Raw genomic sequence first — 16,485 nt, forward strand, 5'->3', positions numbered from 1 at the left:
ACTGACCTACGAGAATTCCGGTGAAAACTAGCTAAATTTTCGAAACGTGTTTTGTTTTCTTTTGTCCCGGGATTGTTACGCAATCGAGCGGCATTTCGTGAAATTAAAATGGAAGAAATGAAAGGCGACGAGGAATGCGCGGATACCGAAGCATCTTTCATATATCACTAACACAGAAACCCCAAAGGTGTTATCGATCATTAAGATCTCTATGATCTACGAGCAGCCGTGGTTGTATCTTCAAGGACACGTGCAAAGAGAATCGTGTTACTCGGCACAAGTACAGGGTATTTCTTTTAAACTAATTTTAGCGACGAGCAACGCTATGAGTAATTGCGAATCGGTATCCCTCGGTATCTCGAGCGTGTTAAAAAAGGAAGGAGAAGAAGAAGAAGAAGAAAGACAAAAAAAAAAGAAAGGAACTTTAGTATGGGCAATATAAAGATGCAAGGTTAATCCGCAATTAAGCTCGTTTCTTTTCCTCTCCTCTAAAATGTTACATTCGAAGATAGTTTATGACAGTGTTTCCGTTATACCTTGTATTTCTTTCCACGTTGTCTCTCTTTCTTTTTTTTTTTTCTTTTCTTTCCCACCAATCTCGAAAAATAAAAATGGTTTGCCAACGAACAAAAAAAAAACATCGAACGTGATTTTGATTCAATCTCGACACGATTCTTGCATAATCGATTATTAAAATCTTCCTCGATGTTTAAAAAAAAAGAAAAATGGAAATATATCGAAGCATGAAATTAAATGTAATTAATATTAAAAATAAAATAATAATAATAAATATTCAATAATAATGTCATTAACATTTATGACCCCTATTATCATACAAGCGAACTACAATTATACATTCAATTAAAAGCAAATCATATAAATGATAAAAGCTCGACTCGTTGACGAAAAGTTATTTAAACAAACTTCAAATAAAAATACTTTCGGACAAAAGAAATTTTACTCTATTTCATTATACCCGTTTGCACCAAGGTTTCAAGATAAGAATCTCGAAAAGAAAATCGCGTGGGAAATTGCGACTTATTAGACCCAGGAATTAATTATACCCAGAGTGGATCGCAAAAATTCAATCAATCGATGAATGGAATCGAACGAAACCGAAGTTGAGACTACTTCACCGCGATCGACCGAAAGGGTTTGATTTAAGGGAAGGAAAAGGCGTTGGGAACCTTTTCGGATCGTTATCAATACCGTCAGCTCCGGTGTGCAAAGCCGTGTATACGTCGCAGGTCCAGCGGCTCTTCGAGAGGGTAGGAGGTCCGTGCAAAGGAGGAGAAAGAGAGGCGAGGAGAGGGATAGAGCGGTGAAGCCCCTCCCTTGTACCCCCTCCCCGTGGACCGAGTGGATCCCTCCGATCGTCCAGCAGGACCCCCCACCAAAGGTACGAGAGGACCCGCGGCCCACCTGTGCCGCGGATGGACCCTGCACGCTTCTCCGCTGATCCGACGCACAGTGTGCCCATAAGGCCCATTCGATGTATACTTACGAGAGCGCACGAGCCTAGCCAGCGAGCGAACGAACGAACGGAGCGGCCGACCGATCGAGCGAACGAAGTGGGACCGCAGAAAATAATTGGAGGTGGGGGCTGATTCAAGAATCGACGTGGACACCCTCGCCTTCCAAAGTCATTCACCTAACGGTCATCGTCGCGTCAAGAATCTTCTTCTTCTTCTTCTTCTTCTTCTTCTCTTCTTGCCACCTCTTCCGTTATCCGGTTGGACCCAATGGTGATACCTCGACGACGATGGTCCTACGATGGTGAATCGGGAACAAAGGGGGTTTGTACGATACATCGGGAATAGTGGGCTCGGCTTTCGGAGAATCAGTCCTTTATGAAGGATCCGAGTGACGTTTTTGGACAGAGTACTCGTGGAATAGTCGATCGTTAACGTGTAACGAATTGTTCTCAATTGTGATCCCGTTTATTTGAATTTGTGTGATCAAGATTGAAAAATTGTCGTACGGTGACATTTGTTTTTTTTCTTTTTTTTTTTTTATTTGTTCTTGTTGGTGCTGTTCACCAGACACAGAGTGAACTCTTTGGAAAATTTCCATGGAACTTGTGCTTCATCCGACGCTTCAAGTGACTCCGTTCGATCAGTGATCGTTGGTGATTCTGTTCGTAACTGTTCCTAATATGTTGTGATGACAAAGTGTCGGATGCTGTATCTTATTTGAGGATCGTCCGTTTTGACGAATCTCGCGCAGTGTTAATCTCGTCCAAGGTATGTGATCATGTCACGTCGACCCGAAAGATCGGTTAAAACTTGGAACAAACGAATCTGACAACTGGCAATTACGAGTTTCTTCATCGCGGTTTAATTCGAATGGCATCAACGCTGTCGCTGAACGGTTAATAACAACGTAGGATCGGGCATTTTCGTCTCTCGTATCTTCCTCCACCACGTTGTTTCGCGGAATCACGTTTAGAAACGAATCGGTACGCCTACGAGTCGAGCAGAAGAACCGAAGGACGGAGGTGCGTTTCGTAATTCGAGCGCGTGTTTGTTGTCGGTTCATTTTCTTTGTCTTTGATCGCGACACGAGAAAAAAATCGCACGATTTCGACGATACCTAACCCGTTCCACGCTGTCCAACTATGGAGGAATGCGGTGTCCATTGAAAAACTCATTCCTGGCAAATCGATGTAAATTATTACAACTTTTAAGGAACGATACTTTAACGATGCAGTTATCTGTTTAAAGAAAAGAATTTCGATAAGCTGCATTTTCTTCCTAGTTCTTGTATGAAAACAAATTCGAAGTTTCGAGTTATTTCTCTGGATATTTAAAAATCGTTGTATCTTGCAACTTTTTTTCACTAATTTCATGACACATCGAAACATTTCTTTCAATTAGATCACGCGAAAATCAATAAAAACGGACGGATATCGAGTTTTCCCTGCATCCTTCTTCTCATTTTCCACGTCGTTCGTTTAGAAGCGTTTCATTAATTAATCTCGACAAAATTTCGTATCCAAAATATATTGATTTCACATATTTTTGCAGTTACTTTTTACATTCCTCCATAGTTAGTCAATACAAGGATATCCAGTGATATGATAAGGCCGACTCCACGTTGAACGCCTTCAGGCATTGTGATTAGGCTAATTATTCGATTCATTAGACGCTGCGCAAGAAGATCATATCGCTTTATATTTTAACGATCGAATATCTCCCTTGTTGTGTGTGCATCGTTAAAGTTGAAATTAGAGTGAAACGAAATTGTGACATGTGTCATTTGGAAATATTTCATAACGAGCCTCGCATTACGGCAGGACGAAATCGCGATGGAGAGATTCAGAGCTGATACGTACACGGGGAACTGTGTTACGCGCGTTGCGTCGCGTTTCTGCCACGAGCATATTTGACAGCGATACAATAGAACGATGCACGGTGCATTGCGCGATAGTTTGATAGAAATCTGAATAAACCGAGTATCGAAGAGCGATGGAATAATAGCATCGGAAACAAACGGTCCATGTTGGATCGCGCGAAGGCCGATCGCCGGAGCACGCGTTGCGGAACGCCGTTTCGTTTCGAAAGACCGGAAGTCGCTCTCTGCAAACTGGATCGCGCCGCTTTTCGAAGATGAGAAGACGAAATAATATGGCGCTCTCATCCAAAATACTTTCCTTTCGCTTTTCGAAAATTAAACCTCGCTCCAACGAGTCGAATATTTTTCCTCTCGTTCATTCAATCGCTTCGACGAAATTTAACTTATTTTTCTCGTTCGGAGAATATATTCATCGGTATATTCATAGGTACTCGAGGAGGAAAAAACGTGGGCAAAAAATGCGAGTGACAATGACCGTCGCTTTTTATTTTATTACTTTTTATTTTATTAATAGTCCTCCGATAATTGCAGCGGCAAAAGCAGTAAAAAAGTGACCTGACCTACCCTCACCGATCCGTTCGGTAAACTCCAGCTAGCTTTAGTGCTTTAAGGAAATAGAGGATGAACCGTTTTTCACCAATAAAAACGTAAATAACAGTTTCAAGGAACCTTTCCTCTTCTTTTTTTTTTCTTTTTTTTTTTACAAGCCCAAAGGTGAGGCTTAAAAACGAACATAAGGGACGCAAGTTTAAGGGAAAGACACTGAGGTATTGGGGTGGTTGTTGGGTCATTCGGTCGTAAAGCGTAATATAGTGCAGAATCGTGGTCTCGAAAACGGAACTAAACTCCATTTGCCGAGGCATGCGTCGTGGGAAAAAGGAAAATTCTACGTCCGTGTTGCTCAGACGACGTGCCGCGACGAAAGTAACGAGGCGTCGGTCATTTAAAATAGTTCCGCTAAAACAACCGTGCGACGACTTTCACGCGCATGTAAATGAAGAAAAAATCCACCGATTCCTAAGAAACCACAAGACCGATTGGACGGTTACGGTGTCGTCGTTTAATTAATGCGCGAAGCGGCGTAGATGGTGACTGGTCGCTTTTAGCAAAATCCTCGCTCCATTGTGTACGTGTACGCGTGTACGTCTGCGGCATAAGAGTAAGCGCAAAGCGGAAGAGCAGAGCGTGGTAGGTGGTTTTTATCGAGAAGGTCAGCTCTAGAAAGGAGGACAATCACCGAGAGCGAGGCAGCGGTAGGAACTTGGATTGATCCCTTTGAATCGATTTGAACGGCGTGCCAACACGGTTGCACTCCTTCTCGTTCGAGACCGTGTCTTTCCGTGGAATCGAGCGATCATCGCCGCCACTACATTGGCGGGAGAGCCGATCGCGCTGAAGTTACGAGCCGCGCCAGCCTTCGTTACGATTCTCACGGCTTCGATCGCTCGCCCCAACGGATCTCGTGACGATCCCCCTCCCCACCTCCTCCTTCCTCCCCCGTCATCTTGGCGACGAGCGCGTTTCCAATAGTTTCTTTTATTCGGGATGATCGAACACGAAAACATTCGGGATGGGATCGTGGTCGAGTTCCTTGATGAACTCGTTGCGTACTCGTAATAACTTTCGAACAAGAGGTTTCAGAACTTTCTCTCCCTTTGCGATTCGTTTCTTCCCCCCCTCGATTAATGGAGGATTCGCTTTTCTCCGTATTATCAATCTTCCAGCGAATCTCGCGTATCTTATTTGAAATAATTATCGTTCGAGCATTCGTCAGATGCACAACAGGGTATACAAGCAATTTCGTTAAGTAATTTCTGAACAGGATCTATCGGCGCGAATAGCAATAGCATCGCCGGGTTTAATTAATCAACAATTTTATTGTAGCAGCGGATAGGTCATAATTAAAAGTCATTTGTTGGAACATTAAATCATCTATCATTTCTTTTCGAGTCGTGTATTATTCCGTTAAACTCGCAAGAACGGCCGTATCACCGCGCAGGCCGTATCCGTTGCGACACAACTTGGTAACAATATGGCTTAAACGTTGCAACCTCGCATCGAAACGTGAAACGTTCGAGTATGCAGGCACCCTCTGAATAGCTCACCGGATGCACACCTGCAATCAGTGCAGGTTGCGAGAGCTCGGGCGCATCGTCAAGTGTTACTCGACTCGAGAATCGAGACAATCATTTATTAATTAGTGGCACAAAACAATCATTCTGCCGAGCCCAATAAGATGGAAGAGAGATACCCTTTTCATATAAATATCAACCAAGCCTGGAGGGCTGCTGCATTTACCGATAATATCTTATCGTTTAAACTCGATTAACCGATCATCCGTTGCTCCAAAATTTTATTCCTTCGAACAAGAATAACCAAAAAAGTCGAAAAGAATCTCCATCTCTCTTATTAATTAAACAAATTTATGATAAAATATAACGAGAACGTCATTCGTGAGTTGACTCTTGATATTTTAATTGTCTTACCGTTCGTTCTATCCTATTTATAAATATTTATAATTTTTCTTTTTTCGCGCAAGGAATCAATGCCTCGTTTTCCTGTTACAATTTTGACAATTTCAAAAAATCGCCGGAGCACGATCTTTTTCGACTCGAATAACATCTTTCTCCGTGTCCAGTTTCGCAGTGGTTGATCGATCTCGCGGGTGCAACAGTCGAGTGCAATTGTCGGGGTCCACCAGGCAAACCGCGACGATTGCCTCACGTGGACAGGCCACTTTTTCCTCGCGATTCGAAAATGTTCTGTAGCAACACCGTTACCGCGAGTCCAGGCGAAAAGATCCAACTAGAAAACGATCGGAGACCATTTGCGTCCACGGATTGTTCATCGGCCGATAACGAGCGTATATAAATTTCGTGACGGCGGTGGAACGAGCGCGTCGAAAGTCTTCGTGCCTCCTCCGGGAAGGAAAGGACGAGGAGAGGAATCCCGGGCTCTTAGGCTGAACGAGAAAAGAATCGAACGCGGAATTAAAAGTATGCGTAGGCACGTCGAGGCGTCGAGCGTCCGCGAATGAGAAGTGTCAACGACTGTGGGGTGTAGGTCAGGAAAGAGAGACTCCGTTGATCAAACAATCGATGTCTCTTCCATTAGCTGAGATTTACTTTCCCATTTAGCGACAGTCTGTCATGTATGAAAGTCGCCGCAGGAGACATGCCGCGAAGAACCTTCGGGCTACGTATGTGGGTCACTACTATTGTCCTATATTCCCTCTTCGACTCCCTCCTCGTAATTCGCTCTATGCACACACGCTCTTAAAAAAGAGAAAAAAAGAAACGAAAAGAAGAGGAGAGAGAGAGAAAAAGAGCGCACGAAAACGACGAGGTTGTGCGTCTTGTGCGATGTGCACGAAAATCGTTAAAAAATAAAGCGTCGCCTAAAGTGTTATGCAAATGCCTTGACGATTTACGAGCTAGAAAAAGATAGGGGAATAAAAGCGACGAGGTGTGAAAACGAGACCGCGGCGGGGCCTCATTCTGTTTTCTGGACGAGCGGCCAAAGAAGGCGAAAGGAATTGGCTGGGTTAGACGGAGAGAGGGAGGGAGGAGGGGGGATCGCAAATGATAATAAAGAACGACAGAGAGGGGAGGGAAGGAGGGGGGGGAAAAAAAGCAAGTGCACAAGGGTTTTCCGCTCGTTGAACGTAACACGCACCGCTTTGCCACGATCCAGCGATTCGCGCTAAAACCATCGAATTACGCAACGAGCTTCTTCTCTTTCCCAATCGTTGTGCGATCGGTTGTGGGCGCACGATAAGACTCGCATTGTGATTTTGTCGAACGTTTGAAATATGTACGGGAGCGAGTTACGCGAGCGGGGACATCGATTTTGTTTTCCCCTCGTCGTTTCGTCATTTACCGTAACGGAAGCCAGTAATCGTCCGAAGAATTGCCAATCCTTCCATTTCGATTTCGAATTTTTTTTCGCTCTTTTTTTCTTTATTCGAATTTAACGGGACGGATTCAGGAAAGAACATTATCTTTTGTGTTGCAGATGAATCAACAGTGCAAGGTGTGCGGCGAACCCGCGGCAGGCTTCCACTTTGGCGCGTTCACCTGCGAGGGCTGCAAGGTGAGTCTCTTCTATGGATCATTCGACGATACGATACGGGTTTCTTGGAAATTTGAACGGTCGAGATAGCGATCGAAGTTGGAACGGTTGGAGTGATATTTCGTGTCGACACCGGGATAATTGAAAGGTCAAACATCGACTGGTAATTCGGTCCAAGTTTTAGTTTCGATGGGTTTCTCCTCGAAATGGAGGAAATTCTGCGTGAGAGAGATGGCGAAAGAAAAACGAATGGAACGTTAAAAATTTTCCAACTGATATTCTCTCTCTCTCTCTCTCTCTCCCCCTCCTTCTTTTTCTGCACGTTCTGTTCACGGCGATCTTTTCCGCAGTTTCGCAAAGCTGAGAAACGGTGATCGCTTTCACGAGCCGCCTCGTGGCCGAGGTTAAACGTTTGACTAGGCATGCGTGTCAACGGGGGCCCCCCGAAAGTAACAGCGACCATGTTTGGCGAACCGATGAACGGTCGCCTGTGTAAAAGGAGAGCCGAATTTCTAACGCTCAAAGGGAGGAAGAGCGATCGAACTGATTTCTCCTGTTTAAAATGGTGTACACGGTAACTTGGACATTCACGAATATTTCCTAGAATAAATATAATAAAATTACAATTCGAACGAATCATTAATATTTTTTAATTATTGTGTATTGCAATAGTAACAGGAAAAGATGCGAATTTCGGAGTGTATCTCTGTACAATTTTCAAATAGGATGTTTGAAATTAATTTAATTTAAAAAAATGATTGGAAAAATAAAGCGTATTCGTTTTCATAAAGTGACTTTCGATCGATTCAATCGGTTCAATTGATCGGACAACTTTCATCGAAGTCTACTTCGTTCCCCGTTGAACGAACGAAAAAATGGAAAAATCGAAAAACGGATACGTTGAATATCCTTGAAAGAAAACTGAATAACCGCCGCGAGTCGAGCGTAAAAGCAAACGTTGCCAGGAGAATAGTGAAGGAGCGGAGAGGGGAGGGCTGACATGCTACGATGGGCCTGAAAACGAAAATAACGAAACGAAACAATGTCGAGATGACGTAATCGTGAACTAGGGCGGAAACAATTGTGGCAGACAAGTGCGAAGCGCCGGAAGCACCGCCTCGAACCCGCTCCGTGATCCAAACGAATTGACGAAACGCGCGTGCACGTGCTCAAACCAGAAACAATGTCTAGCTGTGGCACAGATCTGTCTCACGATCGAGATATATCTCGTCCACGGTGAAAACTCGAAGAGCGCGCGCGACTTGCCACGGTCCTTGGCGTTCCACAATGAGATCGATCGACATAGTCGACTAACGAGCGATTCGCGGTTATATCGTGTCGCGCTAATGAAAAAGAAAAAGAGGAAAAAAGGGAACAGAAAACGGGTGAAAACCGGCACAATGGTTCATTATCGTCGAAACTATTGAGAACGAATTTCAGCCTCTGCCGCCTCGCTCCTCTACCTTTTTTTCCACTTCTTCTTCCTCTTCTTCTCTTCTTTTTTCCGGAGCGTGAGTCAGAGATATCTACGTTTCGTTAGGCCACGAAAGTTCAGCTGTGTGGCGTAATTAGCCGGTCTATTTATCGGGCGGTTTTCGAAAGGAAACCGTAGGTAGCACGATCCGACAACTGTGCAAGGTTTTGACGATGAAAAGACGCTTTGCGGCGACTTTGATGTGGTGTCCGTTTGCATAACGCGAGGCGCGAGAGGGGGGCGTAATAACGGTAGCATTTTCTCGATTGTGTCATCTCTCTTCTGAAACGTCGCGTATTCTCCCGTGGATTGGGTCCCCTTGTTTCCTTGCCACGGACGAACCTTAGAATTAACCGGAGGACAACACCGACGATATTACAATCCGGGACGTGGAGTGACCGAATGTCAAAGAAACGAGTCCACCATCTAAAATACACAATTTGAAAAACGAATTAAAAGAAACGATCAAAGCCAGTGAAAAATGAAGATGAAAAATGATTACATATTTCAAACACTTGTCGTTATATTATCCTTCGAATCTGTCACGAATTCCCTATTAATTTATATACCGCGATAAAATTCCTAATCCTACGATCCTAAAGTCGATCCGATAAATAAAGGCAAGTGGAATAGGGGCCGTGGGTCTCGGCGAGGCGCGCATCGGGACCACTGGGCCGCAGGAAGAGCTCGTTTTCAGGACAAACGAACCAGAAACGATTAATAATATAGCGTGCGTACGGGCAGAAAAAGCGAAAGTGCACATCGCGTACGCGTTGCCTGTGTGTCTCTTTAAAGACTGATCATTAACTTCGAAGGACGAAATTTCTTATCGGGTTACGCAGGAAATCGTAGGTGTTTCAGGGCGCGTATAAACCAAGTGCCGCTTTTTAAATGTGTACGTTCGTACGTTTGATTCGATATCTAGGAACGAGGTCTTAAATCGCGCGGGTTTCGCAAGACATACTTTACCATAGGTCTTTCAGATATTTTTCATTCGAAATACATTGGAATGTAATGGATTGGAACACGAGAGTATGTTTTTCGAGCGCGTTGGAGAATCAGAAAAGAAAGAAAAAGGGGGCCGACACGGAAAGGCAACAGTGTCGGAATCGTGAAATTGCACCATTTGGGCAATTAGCGCGAGCACAGTAGGCCGCACGCGCCCACACCGACTCACTTCCCGCTGCACAACATGAATGAGACAACGAGAACGCACTATTACAACCGTCTAACAACTTTGCCGTACTCATTATGAGCCGCACAATGCACGTTGCACTAGCGATAGATCTCACAACCAATCTTTGACCTCTGAATTTGCATTTAAAGAGCATTCTAGATTTCGTTCCCCTTTGTAATCCTCAGCTGAAGCTTGATTCCTTTATGTCGACGTAATTAACGCGAATAAAAAAAATTATCATACCGTTGATTTATCATCGCATTAATAACGAAACGTATTCCTTCTATGTTTCAGTCCTTTTTCGGCAGATCCTACAATAATCTGAGCAGTATCTCCGAATGTAAGAATGGCGGGGAGTGCGTCATCAATAAAAAGAATCGAACAGCTTGCAAGGCCTGTCGTCTAAGGAAATGCCTACTCGTCGGCATGTCGAAATCGGGCTCGCGATACGGACGTAGGTCCAACTGGTTCAAAATTCACTGCCTGCTGCAGGAACAACAGCAGCAACAACAGCAACAGCAACAACACTATCAACAGACCCTGTCCAACCAACCACTTACGCCACAACGAAAACCAATGAGCCCGCCTATCGGACTACACCCAGGTCAGCGAAAGGATGACGTGCTGATGCTAGGTCTGGACGACTACAAGAACTCGACTTCCCCTAGCATCAGCTCCCCCGAATCGCACAACAGCGACAGTTCTGTGGAAATATCCGAAAGAAGAGCAGCCTTCTCGGGCCATCCAGGCTTCAGACCCCTACATTCGCAGTTGCAACCCTCGGTCGCTGATCTTTCCGCGCTCAGCAAAGAAATGATGAGTTTACCCCTCGGTTTTCACCTCGGTGGGATGTCCTTGATTCCACCCGCCTTCTTACCACCGCCAAGCCTCACCATGTTCTCTCCCTATCATTTATACGCCACGTCCCACGGAGCCTCCCATCCCTTGGTGCCCAACCATTCTTCCAATCTACTTCGACACTCGCCCGTGATCGAGGACACGAGCAGTACGATCAGTACCGCAACCACCACCACTACCACGACGATAAGTATCGATAGCAAAGACTCGTGTGGAAATAACAACAACAACAATAACAATAACGATAGATATGCGCATAACAATAACGTGCAAACGAGGCAGAGTTCGAATGAAGAGATCGGAGAAACGTACACCAAACGATTCTATTTGGACGCGGTGTTAAAAAGTCAGAGAACGCAGGAAGGTTCCACAGCGGCGTCTACGAAGGAACACTCCGAAAACGATTCGCCAATATGTAGCCCGGGATTGGAAACGGATTGTCCACCTCCGCAAGACAATCCCATAGATCTGTCCATAAAGTCGGCCCCCACTTCCGTGACCGAGGAAACGGAAGAGGACGAAATCGACATGGAGAACGTGAGCGATCGGGACAGTCCTCCTCTGAAAAGGAAGTCGGTGCCTATAGATCTGACAACGAGATCCTAGAGAAGGCAAGATTTACTTACACTCTCGTTGATCGAAACATCGTTTGTCCGCTGAGAAAACAAACGGAATAAATGGATTTCGAGCGCGAGGAAAAGTAGTTGATCGATATGCCGGATTGCCAGATACGGCTCGTGAGAAAGGGACCCGTGATATCGTAATCAATTACATTCCCCTTTCTCTCCCCCCTCCCGGATCATGTCAATCAGGAAGACTCAGCGGGTGTTCGAATAGTCGAGCAAGATTCCCAGAATCGTGCGTTATCTTTAATTGCGTTCCCAGTCAGATCATTGGCGGATAGCTTTTGATCGAGCTCGCGGAGACAAATCGTTCGCGCCGAATAGTTAAACGCGATTCGCGCCAGCCTCGCGATTCCCGGCATAAATATCCGTGCCAGTTGGAAGAATGAAGGATTAACGTCTCAATTCCGGGTAATCACGGCGAGGATCGCGAGTCGCCGATCGATGGCTTGTTGCGCAAAAGCCAATCGACTTTAACGAGAGTCCTCCGCTTTAATTAACGAGCGCGCGCGCTCGAGCGGTAATCACGTAAGACGGAACGAGACGGAGATAGGGTGAGATGGTGCGGTGAGGAGAGAGATAAAGGGAGGCCAGACAACCGGCGTCTCACGCGTTTGCAGAAGCGGGAGAGCGACCACGGTGCAACCGTGGTGCATCGGTTGATAAACACGTCAAACTGCAGGGTGCACGTGTTCGGAACGTGCGTTACAAACCGGTGTACACGTGTAGAACCGTTGCCAACCGCTTTATCTTACAAGCGTTCGACGCCTGCCAATGTAAACGCCTCCGTCGCTGCCGCTTTGCCACTTCTTCTCTCTGCTTTTGTCCCACGTCTATTTATTACATCCTTGCGGTTGAGGAATTTTCGATAATGATACGAAGATCGTCGATCGCGGAAGAACCGTGTTTTCGCCGGATGTCCATGACGAATCCAACGAATGTAGCTTTGAGAGGGACAGAATTTCGATAAAATAAATTCTCGCGCTTCTTTTCCTTTCCAAGAATCTTCTTCTCGTTGAAATTGCATGGACGATACTTTTCCAATCTTCGTTGGCCAATTCCTCGAACACAGATTTGCTTTTGTTAAGATATTAAGTCATGCGCGATCCGAGTCGCTTGAAAAAGATGCTTTTTAATTCCGCGAGATTCGATCGATCGTGTTTGATCGATCCTTGAGAGATCCGGGAAATTTCCGGATGCAAACGAGATATGACGATTTCGAGACAATAAAGAATACTATGTATTTAATCGTCTTCAACCGTTCTTCCACCTTATAATCGTTTATATAAGGTATGATGTGTAAATATCGAGCGGGAACGAAGGTATTTTTTTCGCGTTTCTATTAATCGTGATAATAAATTTTTACAGTGCGAAAACGAAAAGTATTAATGATATCTCCATACTTTTCGTTATGAAAGTAGTCAATAAATGGCCAGTACTTTGTTTAATGAAATTGTTGATTATATTATCGATATCAAATACGTGCAATCGTAAATGAATTTTATTTAATTGATATCTATGTTCGTACACGGGCACGCTGTAATTCCATTTACCCAAGTATAACAAATAAGACGGGGACGAAAATGTAAATAGTAGCTAGGCAAGATTTGCGTGAATGGGACCCGGGCCAGTACTTACTTGTATATAGCTGATAGATAATAAACTAATAAATTACAATGCTCGAAATAATTAGAAAATGTGATCAAATATTAGGATTAAAAAATATTATGCATATGTTGTAAATTACAAAATTGGTTACCAGATATATCTTTAAGTAATCCCCTAATTAATTTGAGCAATGTATTTAACGAATTTAAACAATTATGTAAATCACTTTTTCTTAAGAATGAATTCATGAATTTATCAATGAAATACAGATATGATATCAATATGATATTTTTCATGCATTTCAAACATATACTAAAACTCTGCTTTAAACTAATGCCTATTGATTATAAACCTATGCTATATTTCACAAGTAAAGTACAAGTCTATAAATCCCAGGGCCCTTATATTTGTAAATATAAATTACTTTTAAAAGACACAGTGGAGATTGCAGTGTAAAATTTTAATCAGAAAATATTAGCAACATTTACTTACTTAATTTACTTTGTTGATTGACAAACACTTTTTAAAGCGATTTTGTGAAAATTTTTAACGCAATAACCATTAACTAGTAGAATTAGCAATTTGTTAGAAATACCACTCACTGCCACTTCAATTAGTTAAAATGTAAAATTAGAATGAATTATTGTACAGAATTTTGGTACAAAAAAATTACAAACATATTAGCAAAAAAATTATAAATTGTTAAAAATATATGATTAATTTGAAATTAGTTGAATGTTATTTTCAATTTACTCACATTATTAGATTACATCTTTGATGACATCTGTATATCATATGATTATGTGGATTCCAGTGGATTATATAAATTATAGATGATTCCTAAAGAATAAAAAATTTATTATTTTTGATAAAAAATTTATGAAAATATATAATCAACAGAATTTTTATATTTTAACGATTTTTCAAAATATTCTACCTTAAAATAATAATGATTCATGTTAAATATACGAATGAACGAACAGGAAGAGAATTTATATAAAATTGAGAAAATGCAAAAATATGTATGTAGTATATTCAAATAACAGAAAACATGGCCGTGCTAACATGCAACATTTCAACATGAATATTCAATATTTCTTGACATAAATTCTGGTCGTTCGAAAATGAATATACATATGCAATAGACCATGTATTCGCAAAGAACATTAAAAATTTGTATTCAAATAGCAGTTATATTTGATAGAATATATATTTTCATGATTTTGTCTGTTCTACATACTAAATGGAACGGGCACTTGTACAGTACGCGGGAGAAAAATCGCATGCGCGCCAACCGACCATAATTTTCGCAATATCTTTGTAAGAACCGCAAATATTACGTGAACTAGGTACAGTAAAGTCAATATTCTTACTTTATTACATAACTCACCTGTAAATCGACGTATATTCACAAATAAACCGGCAAATAATCACACTAAGTTGCACTGACGTTTCGCGCCACACCACTTGTCTAAACACACCGGAAAAGACGGAACATGGAACGGAAATGAAAAATGAAACATTCGAAATGGACACTATACAACGTTAATCACATGTACACAAAAAAATGTATCAATTTGCAATTAGAATAATTTTCTTAATTAAAATGATTATGTAAAATAATATTTTTTATTATAATGTAAATTATTCGGTTTTCTAAAAATATATTCATCGTTATCGATAAATATACTTAAATTAAAATGTAAATTGACAGTATCCGGTTCGAATTTTGAAATCGTCGCGTCATGTCTGAATAATTCGAATTTTTTCATTTTAAATAATATGTGTTCATAGTTCATCTTATTACAAAAAATGTGAATAAAATATAGTTTCATAAAACAATTATATTTTTTGTCAAATATTCCAAAAATGAAATTCCAAAATATTAAAATAGTGATCAAGTTTTTCATCGTATCATTACAAAAAATGAAGAGAAATAAGTGACTATTCTAATTAATTATTTAAAGAGAAAGTATCAAATAATGTCGTGAATAAAATTTCTTATTTTGCGTTGTTAATTGAGATACGTGATTTGAATTGTCACATAGCTTTGTGGTAAAACGAAATTTAAATTTTAACCAAGGCTAAGTAGAATCAGTACGATTTTACTTATCGAGCATACATCCGTGTCATCGGTGCCTTTGATAGTCTAATGCATACTCAGTAGTTCGCATTTTTCCGTGGATTTTCACATTTCACGTTTACTTTCGAACGCGCTACTGTAATACAGATTAGATTTCGAAGTCATTTGTTCACATGGCAATTTAACGTGTGGTTTAACAAGTTCCTTGAGAATCGGTCTATGCATCGTAGCATATCAAATACTCATTATGCAGATCACGAACTATCGTTTGGCATACTTTAATTCTATCGAGAGCCAAAGCCTTTAATTGCAAGCCAATATTGGTCGACTTCTCATTGACTACTTATTAACATCAGAAAAAGCAATATTATTTATTTTGAATAGCATAAAAAATTACATTTTCTATAAACTTATACCCTGTACATATTGCTCAAAATTACTCTTTTTTTTATATATATATATAAAATCTAAACACTTATACTTTTATATTTTCGTTTTTTTTTTAATAATTTCTATTTTTATATTATATTCGTGATATAATGTGAAGCTTATTATTTTTAAAAAATGCAATAATGTATGTACAAGCTTATGAAAATATTTATATACTGTTAATGAGTAGACTTGGAAACTGAATGACTGGGAGTAAAAACTTCATAATCTACTACAAAAAAATGATAGTCTCCCATAAGTACAGTATTAGAGGCATGTTCGCCATCGTAGCTGTGAGGAAGATTACTGTAGCTCTCCTTATTTACGTTACAATTACTAGAAATTAGTAAATCAGCGCCTGCTCCAAAAATTGGTCCGATACTGTAATATTAATAGACATAATTAGATATTAATAGACTTAATTATTAGAATTCGTTTCATATAGGCAAATGAAATAATAAATATTTACTCTGGATGATAACAAAGCGCAAAAGGCTTTTTAACAATATCATATTTCGTTGGAGGTACATCTTGATTATTTGTTAAAGTGAATAAGAAAGCTTTTTCTGAAAAAATATAGTGACCCTTGGCATTTGTTTTACCCCATGGCGCATCACTGAAGCCTCCACAAATTTCTCCTCGAGTTCCCTATATAAATACGTTACATAACTTTACTTAACATAAACTTTATTTTATTTATATTAAAAAGCATAAATTTCTTACCAATGCAATTACATATGTCGGACAAACTCCATCACAATGTCGATGAAACGATGATGCAGAATAATCATGATTAGAAGCACTGAAA

General features: G+C 41.3%; 2 protein-coding genes across 15 annotated transcripts in view; one reads left to right on the forward strand and one right to left on the reverse strand.

Annotated features, from left to right (window-relative positions):
- Positions 1-16,485, reverse strand: part of LOC107993055 (serine-enriched protein) — a 134,635-nt gene that overhangs the window by 106,907 nt on the left and 11,243 nt on the right. For all 13 annotated transcript variants that reach the window (XM_017049247.3, XM_017049248.3, XM_062081089.1 and 10 more), the window contains exons 8-11: positions 16,401-16,479; positions 16,147-16,325; positions 14,556-16,058; positions 13,923-14,005 (exon numbers count right to left, since the gene is read on the reverse strand). In XM_017049247.3, the coding sequence (XP_016904736.1) occupies positions 15,857-16,058; positions 16,147-16,325; positions 16,401-16,479 (460 nt within the window). In that variant the 3' untranslated portion in view covers positions 13,923-14,005; positions 14,556-15,856. The remainder of the gene's footprint in view (positions 1-13,922; positions 14,006-14,555; positions 16,059-16,146; positions 16,326-16,400; positions 16,480-16,485) is intronic.
- Positions 1,431-13,895, forward strand: LOC107993051 (knirps-related protein-like). Of its 2 annotated transcripts, none has more exons than XM_062081092.1 (3): positions 1,431-2,497; positions 7,369-7,446; positions 10,371-13,895. In XM_062081092.1, exons 2-3 carry the CDS (start codon positions 7,369-7,371, stop codon positions 11,538-11,540), a joined length of 1,248 nt encoding a protein of 415 aa, XP_061937076.1. In that variant the 5' UTR covers positions 1,431-2,497; the 3' UTR covers positions 11,541-13,895. The 2 variants fall into 2 exon arrangements, with proteins under 2 accessions (XP_061937076.1, XP_016904733.1); XM_017049244.3 differs by having other exon boundaries at positions 1,432-2,243.

The sequence above is a fragment of the Apis cerana genome, linkage group LG10 (assembly GCF_029169275.1).
Source record: "Apis cerana isolate GH-2021 linkage group LG10, AcerK_1.0, whole genome shotgun sequence".
Lineage (NCBI taxonomy): Eukaryota > Metazoa > Arthropoda > Insecta > Hymenoptera > Apidae > Apis > Apis cerana.

Coding starts and splice junctions, on each gene's coding strand:
- LOC107993051 (XM_062081092.1), top strand. CDS start 7,369: ATGAATCAACAGTGCAAGGTGTGCGGCGAACCCGCGGCAGGCTTCCAC. Junction 7,447..10,370: donor TCACCTGCGAGGGCTGCAAG/GTGAGTCTCTTC, acceptor TCTATGTTTCAG/TCCTTTTTCGGCAGATCCTA.